The 8,854-nt window shown below is 39.8% G+C and overlaps 2 protein-coding genes across 2 annotated transcripts; both read right to left on the bottom strand.

Moving 5' to 3' along the window:
* Positions 1-2,108: 2,108 nt before the first annotated feature.
* On the bottom strand, positions 2,109-4,879 carry LOC148918012 (uncharacterized). Its single transcript, XM_089050472.1, has 7 exons — positions 4,444-4,879; positions 4,034-4,344; positions 3,833-3,976; positions 3,604-3,741; positions 2,840-3,499; positions 2,361-2,552; positions 2,109-2,255 (listed from the first exon to the last, which is right to left on the bottom strand). Exons 1-7 carry the CDS (start codon positions 4,877-4,879, stop codon positions 2,109-2,111), a joined length of 2,028 nt encoding a protein of 675 aa, XP_088906598.1.
* A 440-nt stretch (positions 4,880-5,319) lies between these two features.
* Positions 5,320-5,868, bottom strand: LOC148918011 (uncharacterized). Its single transcript, XM_089050471.1, has one exon. It carries the CDS (start codon positions 5,866-5,868, stop codon positions 5,320-5,322), a length of 549 nt encoding a protein of 182 aa, XP_088906597.1.
* Between the last annotated feature and the right edge of the window lie 2,986 nt (positions 5,869-8,854).

Below are 8,854 nucleotides of genomic sequence, written 5' to 3'. Positions count from 1 at the left end.
TTGCCTTTGCCTTTGTCATGCATTGTCTTCCCTTGTTGTGCCTCGCCTCTGCCTTTGTCTTTTCCAATTTTGTCCAAAAACAGCCCAACAATTCCTTAATAACATGTATGGAGTCAAGTAATATCCATTAAAAACATTAAAAACATTAATGAACTACCCGCCCCCGGTGTTCCTGAAAGAAACACATGAATGTCAAGGGCTTGTACTTTAAGTGAATAAGAGCATTTACTCCTACATTCTAGTTGGTGTGCACAACTACTAGGTACGTAAATTCTAGATACAATCTAACATTAAGTTTAAATTTTGGGTCGAAGTGAGCGCAAAAGGTTTAAGGTGGAGGATAATGTTATTTGGAAATTTTTCATATATTATTCTTGTCCATATTGAGGCAAATATATATATGTAAATAAGGCTACATTGAATTGTGCTCCTACTTACAACTCACACCAACAACAAGCACAAAGAATAATTAGACATAAATCGGAATAAGTCAACTCAATAAAAGAAAAATGTAATAACAAATCTCCTACTTACAACTCACGCCAACAATAAGCACAAAGAATAATTAGACATAAATTGTGTTGGCATGTCAAGGCGTTTACCCTTTAGAAACGTCAAATTTGGAGGAAGAGTGTCCCTATTACAGTTTGGTGACTAGCTATTAGAAGATGCTTATGTACAAAGACTGCAGTATTACTCATAAATACAGAGAAGAATATTGCCTTGCGGATAGCTTGGCAGCTCTAGGCTCAAAACTAGAATTAAGGTGTGGAATTTGGGAGGGGGTGCGTGAAGGGTTTGGACATTATCTATTGGAAGATTTGAGTGGGGTTGATAGACCTAGAAGTTTGTTTATGTAGTTTTTTTGAACTTCGGCTCCCTTAGAACTTTTTTGTTTGTTTTATACATGAGTTAAAAGGGGTGAAAGCTTGAAATATAATAGATAAAAATCAAAATATACAAGCATATATACAATTAAATTAAATAAGAAATTGAATTTTTAAGAATGTGTATCACAAATCATTGTGAGGAGATAAATATGGAGAAGACGACATGCAAACTCAGTGAGTTTCAATGTAAAAATAAATTAATGTTAACCAGAAGATACTAAAATGATATTGTATCAGGATGATAATGCTTATAGTATTTGGCTACGAGATAATATTTATAGTTGCTGATATTTTCTTTTAAAGTGAATGATAATAAAATATCTATATGTATTTATTTGTCTAATATTGTATAACAATTCTTATTTTAAAAATTCAGATAATGACTCGTTAAGCACCAAACTTTCAACTGTAAATATATCATGTCTCTATAGTCGTTATTCATTTTCTATTTCTGTGTTAGGAAAATCATTATAATTGTCTAATAATATCATAAGGTCAAGTCCACCTCATCTTATTGTCTTAAATCATATAACATCAATTTGAGGTATCATTTACGAATTGCACTTGGAAATATGGTGACCTACTAAAACTTACCAGTTTTATGCCATGCAAGAAGTAAGAAAGGAGGTTTCGAAAGCAAACAGCCTTGCATTCAGACCCAGAAACTGCTCTTAATTAGTCTATGATTTGATAGTCGTCCGACAATATGAACCTTGGTATTTATTCGTACACATGCTGTCTAATTAGAAATAAGAATTAAATGTCGTTATCTTAGCTAAAGTCACTATATATCATGAATTTATATGAATTTCTGTTTACTTTTAATTAAGCAGCATGTGCTTATAAATACTGAGGTTGAGCTTGTCGAACATCAAATCATAGACTTGAGGACTGGAAACCGGGAAGTGTATATGCTGCAATTTTCCCAATCCTTTGTACTTTGTTCTGTAACTTCGATTGTACTAGTTGCTTTTATCAGAAATTAATGTCCGGCCATTCTTGCTGTAATGAAATGCAATCGATAAAAGAAAGTTCCTTTCAAAACTTTCCTTTTCTGTCTTGAGCTTGAGCTTGAGCATGATGATAATATAACTTTTCAGTAGGTGAAATGACAATAAGATGTTTATGCCTATATTTATTTATGCGTGTGTGTATATATTATTATTATGTGGCGCAAGATATGGCAAGATATGGCCTCCTTGGAATCAGATTCAATGACTACTCTAGTGTGCCCTTGTTGGATGGCAAAATTACACCCTTCCAGAATAGCCAGAGTCTCCGCTTCGATGGTACAATATGCTTCAACAGAGCAAGCAAGGCCAACAACAAAAGCTCCACTAGAATCACGTAATACCACTCGAATACCTGCCAAATGAAGCTCCGGTTTCCAAGAAGCATCCACATTAATTTTTACGACACCATTAGTAGGAGGGGACCAAAATTGGGGAGGGGGTGGTGAGCCACAAGAACAGGGGGTCTGCGAGTTGCATTTTTCAAGGCTTGAGCATTAAGGTAGCTCCTACAAGCGGCATGAGATTCATAGATTACCACCATTGGTGATAGTGGGTGAGATTCGATAGTCATCTTGCATCGCATTTTCCAAATGTACCAGCACATGTAACCAACACTAGTCATGATGTTGTCCTTGTCACCCGAATTTTCCTTCAACTCAAGGAGAGGAATAAAAGCCATTTATCAAACGTGGTGATAGTTCTTTTGTCAATCCGCAAATTTAGATAGTTGCCAAACCAGATAGGCTCTACCCAGTTACAAAGAAGCAACAAATGTTCAACAGATTCGCTTTCGTCACCACATATGGGGCAACAAGAAGACATCCCAATTTTCCTTCGAAAGAGATTAGCCTTTGTAGCACGACAGTTCCTCAAGGCTCGCCAAAGAAATTTTTTGATTTTTGGGGGAGCAATTAAATTCCAGATTAGCTTCCAAACCTCTTTATCACAGGACAAAGAAGAAGAAGGATTTGGAGGGCGCCTTCTACAAGAAGTTTCATGAAGTGTGTGGTACCCAGAGTTTACTGTATAATCCCCTGTTTTTGTTTTAGGCCAGACCAAGCAATCATCTTCACTAGAAGGACAAAGACGAATCTTTTGAATAGCATGTCCTTCATTGTCAGTGATTAAGTGCCGAATCAGCCTCAGGTCCCAAGTGTTTGTTTGGGGGTTGATGATATGTTGAACCCACTGATTAGCATCCACCAGAGAATTAGTTCTTGGAGTGAGACGCATGTTGAGAGTAGATGGTATCCATCTATCTTCCCAAATCTTAACAGAACCACCATTCGAAACCTGCCAGAGAGCCTCGTTCTTTATCAAATCTCTCCCTTGCAATAAGCTTGCCCAAGCCCAAGAGGCACGTCCCCCCTTTTTTGCTTCAAGAAAATTAGTATTAGGAAAATATCGAGCTTTAACACTTTGAGCCCACAAAGAATCAGGATCATGTACTAATCTCCAGCATTGTTTTGCAATCAGGGCTAGGTTGAACTCATGAGTATTTCTGAAACCCAAGCCGCCATCCCTTCTTGATTTACCAAGAGATTCCCAACTCATCCAGTGAACCCGTCGTCTGTCACCAGTTTGACCCACCAAAATCTTGCAAGAATTGAATCAATCTCCTTGCAAAAAATGAAGGGGAACAAGAAGATATTCATCGGATATGTAGGGACAGCATGTGCCACAACTTTTATTAAGACTACTTGACTAGCTTGTGAGAGGAGTTGTTGCTTCCACCTATCAACTTTGCAAAGAATCCGATCTTTTATGTAGGATAATGCATTTTTCTTGGCCCTCCCCCAAACGGTTGGCAAGCCAAGGTAATTTCCAGGATCCTCAACCTCAGGCATGCCAAAGATATTACACAAGCTCTCACACAAAATGCATAGGAGTATGAGGACTGAAAAAGAGGGTGGATTTGGAGAAATTCACCTGCTGTCCGGATGCATAACAATAGGCGTTAAGGAGCATGACCAAATTTCTGCAATTCTGTGTGGAGGCCTTTAGGAAAATCAATGTATCATCCGCAAACATAAGGTGGGATAAAGTGGAGGCCCTATTACCCATCTTAATACCCTGCAAGAGCTCATTAGAAACAACACTTTGTATCAATAAGGAAAGAACATCACTTACAATCAAAAAGAGATAAGGCGAGATTGGATCTCCTTGCCTCAGACCTCTGGATGGTTTGAACTTGCGGCATGGCTGCCCATTAATGAGCACAAAGAGCTCAACTGATCTCACACAACTCATGATAAGATTGACCCAAGATTCCACAAAACCCATTTTTAGCATCACTGCTTCAAGGAAGTCCCATTCTACCCTGTCATATGCTTTATTCATGTCTAATTTCACCTCCAAGTCGAAATGCTTCTTTGACTTTTTAAGTTTCAGATAATGGAAAATCTCATGGGCAATAATGAGGTTGTCCTGTATTTGTCTCCCTAGTATGAATGCATTTTGGCTAGAGGAGATAATGTTAGCCATGTGAGGTTAAAGTCTATTTGCCATGACTTTGGACAAGATTTTATAAGAGAAATTACACAAGCCAATAGGCCTGAATTGAGAAACAGACTCAGGGTTGGGAATCTTAGGGATCAAGATAATGTGGGTGAGGTATAAAGGCATTGGGGAGGAAGTTCCCCTCAAGAAATCAGCAGCAATCCCCTGAACAACATTGCAGATCATTTCCCAATAAGAGTGATAGAAAATACCAGGAAAACCATCAGGCCCAGGTGCCTTTGTTCCTCCCATTTGAAAAACAGCATCTTTAACTTCTTGATCAATAATTTGTGAACATAAGTCCACATTTGCTTCATCACTTACTACTGGAAGAACACAGTTGAGAATGTCCCCCCAATCACGAGTGTCTCCTGAGGTGAAAAGGTCTTTGAAATACTTATCCACCACGTGTTTAACCAAGATTAGAGTCTCCACCCAAAGGTCATCACTGTTTTTTATCCGGTGTATGCGATTCATACGCCTTCTTTGGATAGTTGTTTGATGAAAAAAAGCTGTATTGGCATCACCTTCCATCAGCCATTTTATGCGAGAGCGTTGTTTCTAGTAGGATTCCTCATTCTCCAATAGGTCATTGATCCTTGCTGTGAGATGTTGGATCTCTATGACATTATCCTCCCAGTTCTCTTGCAAAATCTCAAGTTGAGGAATGAGCTGTTGCACCTCCAAATGGTCTTTTTGAAATTTCTGTTTGCTCCACTACTGGAGTTGGTTTCGACAATTGTTCAACTTGTGCTGCCACAACCGAATCCAATGACCCGTTATAGATGTTTGCCAGCTTCTTTCTACAAGATCATAACTCTCATCCTCCTTAGCCCAATAAGCCTCAAATTTGAAGAGTTTTTTGCATATGTATCTCTTGGGATCAGTGTTGATGATTAGAGGGCAATGATCTGAGCCTAAACCGCACCATGAGATATAATTGTGTTAGGCCAAACTGATTGCCAGGTGGCATTTGCCAAGGCACGATCAATCCTTTCCTGGATAAGATCCCCATTTCGAGCTCTGCCTCTCCAAGTGAAGCTTGGGCCATTGAAACCAAGATCAAATAAAGACATTTTGGTCATGAAATTGTGGAGGAATCTAGGTCGGTTGTGAGAGACAACACTTCCACCTCTCTTCTCATGAGACCACAAATATTCATTGAAATCCTCTCCACAGAACCAGCGTATCGTGGTTGAGATCAGAGAATTCTCCATCCAGTGCCAAAAAGCATTCTTATCTTCTTTGTATGGTGTTCCATACACCCAAGTGAAGTGGGCCTTGTCTTCTGTGTTCATAACTTGAAATTGAGAGCATATAACATTTGACGAGGAAGATAAAATCTCTACCTTTACAGACGTGTCCCACCAAAGACTTAAACCACCTGCTCTTCTAACTGGAGCCACATCAAAGCCCTTACAAAATCCCAATCTTTTACGTAAACCTTCTAACTTGCTGCTTCTCATTTTGGTCTCCATGAGGAAGACAGCAGTGGGTCTATTTCTTCGAATGAGCCCATGAAGAGCTCGAATGTCAGGTCAGACCCAAGACCCTGAGTTCCATATTATGAAAATCATTGAGACCTTGCGGCTGTTGCAGGCCAGCCGCCACCGCCCTGGGATTCATGTCCCATTCCATCTTTGATTGCCTCGTTCTCTGTCTAGTTCCACTCCTTGGCTTGCTCCACTGTAACATCTCTGATATTAGCCTCATCAAGAACCTCTCCCTGTCACCGTTAATCTCCTAGCTACCCTTTTAGTTGGCTTCATAATTTTGTGATTTCTTCCTCCTAAGGTTCCAGTGCCTCCAATTTTCTTCGTTTTCTTCTCGGGGGATTGAATGGAGATAGGGAGATCATTTCCTGCACCTCGCTTGAGTCCCATATTTGTAAGCATGGCACCTACGTGTAATGTCACCCTTGCAGGGCAAACCTCATTTGTTAAGCCCCTTGTTGCTTCTAGGCCTGATTGACTTATAGGCCCATAAACAGATGCAGATGGGTTTTGCTCTTCAAGTGAATGAGATGCACTTGGGCCTCCTTCTCTTCTAGGCCCAAATGGGGTAGCTTGATCTCTTTTATAATGCACATGTCCCAATAACAGAGCTAGCTCGAGGCTCTATTATACATCCCACTACCAAAGTTTAATGGTTGTGATTGGTCATTGTTACTCCCTGCAAGAATCACAGTGTCTCGATTGCCCACCTGTTGCAGCGTTCCATTCCTTGTACTGTGATAGTCCCATCTGACTTTGCTGCTGACAGAGTCAGTTCCATGGTTCGATGTGATCACTCCTTCTTCGCGCATGTAGCCGCCACGCCCATCTCAAAGGTTTGTGTGCAAGGTCGACGATCGCCCTGTGTTTTTCCCTGTGGGAAACATCGCTGGTTTTTGGTTGATCATGCATCTCTCTGTGATTCTAGCTCTCGTCCAAGTTCCATAAGTGGCTGAGCCCTGGGGGGTTTGCTCAAATCGACAATCATTATTGAGATGACCAATTCTCCCACACTTGTAACACAGATCAGCCAACCGTTCATATTGGAACTTAACCCATATCTCCTTCCCCTCCACTCGTTGGAGCCAAAATCTTGGAACAAAAAGGTTGGCAGTGTTGACTAAAACTCTCACACGTAGGTATCCCCGAGCTTGGATTAGACAATCATACTCAAGAACCTCACCAGCCTTGTCACCAAGTTTTTCAATATTTTCCTTTGTGCACAAGTTGAGGGGGACACCCCTTATTTGAACCCAGAAGGGAACCAGCTCCACATTCACTTCCTCAATGGCAAGGTCCATTGGCCATCGCTTAATAGACAAACATTGCTTCGTGCAGACCAGGGACCATTGTTGAGAATCTTGGTAGCCATATCTTCATCTTGCACAGTGATAGAGAACAAATTGTCCAACACCCATGTGATTCTTGCCTCACCAAAATCCTTCCAGGCAGATCTTAGAATATTCTTTAAGGCATCACGGTTTTGTAAGACAATTTATTGTCTTAATCCATAAAAGGTGATCTTCTAATCCTAAGAGGACTCGGGTTTTGGTTTGATCAGGAGATACAACTCAATCCTCATTAGATAATGCTTGTACAGAGCTTATTAAAATCAAACACAAGTATTATCAGGATTCCTAATACAACATGGATTGAAACAAACCTATTCTAATGCAAAAAGGACACTCGAATACTTCTTGATAGGCAAGGCTTTCGTAGTGATGCATCTATAAATAGAGGTCCCTTCCCTTGCAAAGCAAACACGCTCTAAAATCAGTACTCACCCTATCTAAGAGACAGAGACATAAAGAGCTGCAGAGGGAAGAAGACTTTCTAGACGAAACCAGATTTCTCTTCTGCTTCAATGGCTGAACAAGGTTAGTATTATTGCATAAAGGCTTAGTACATACTTACATGTGGTATCAGAGCTCTAGGCTTTTGTTCTTTAATCTGACTAATTGATCGTAAGCTATAAAGAATGCAGTTTTTCTTTTGTTTGTAAATCTTAACTGTTAAAAGAGCATAAGGTTATCTCTGCTCATAAAGTTTTAACCAAAATTTGAAAACTCTATGCAGAATGAGTAAGCCACAATTCAGCTCATGTGTAGGAGTTCTTGAATTTAATGTTTGGTCGAAAATTGCATCGTGTTCGTAGCCTTCTATATGATTCTCCATCCACAGATGGAAAGTTGTATCAGATTGATCACAGCACTTATGGAACAATCTGGACAGTTGATTGCACTAGCATGTGAGTATCTTTACATCCACAGATGTGAGTTACTTGCGCAGGAAGCTTGTACGATTAACTGTCTAGGATTTTGGAACATGTTTAAACTTAAACCCAAAGGTATGAGATAACATGTTTAAGTAAAGTTTTAGGGACAGTTTTATTTAATTTGTATTGCAAATTCTACAGTGAATCACAACTCCATCGAAACCTTGACTGGATCAAATTATAGCAAATGGAAACAAGATCTGGAAATATCTCTAGGTTTTCTGGATTACGATTTTGTGCTCAGAGAGGAACCTCCCCAGGAACCAGCTTGCAGATGCTTCTGCATAAACTAAGACTAAGTTTGCCAAATGGGAAAAGGCAAACAAGATGGCTATGTTAATCATGCAAAGGGCTATGTCTTCATCAGTGAAAGGAAGCATTCCTAAATCTAAGAATGCACAGCAATACTATGAGTCAATTGCACAAAGGTTCAAGGAATCTGAAAAAGCTGTCAAGAGTTCCCTGCTGAATCAATTGATTGATATGAAGTATGATGGACAGGGTTGTGTGAGAGCTCATATCATGAACTTGATTGACATAGGAACGAAATTACAAGAGCTGGATATGACAGTAGATGAGGACATGATGGTCCATTTTGCACTGAATTCATTGCCTAAAGAGTTTAAATCTCTTAAGGAAACCTACATTGCTCAGAAGGAGACCTGGACCTTGAATGATCTTATT

This window comes from Prunus mume, linkage group LG4, assembly GCF_029339155.1.
Source record: "Prunus mume cultivar Tortuosa linkage group LG4, ASM2933915v1, whole genome shotgun sequence".
NCBI classification, from domain to species: domain Eukaryota; kingdom Viridiplantae; phylum Streptophyta; class Magnoliopsida; order Rosales; family Rosaceae; genus Prunus; species Prunus mume.
This window is presented reverse-complemented; position numbering and strand designations above follow the sequence as displayed.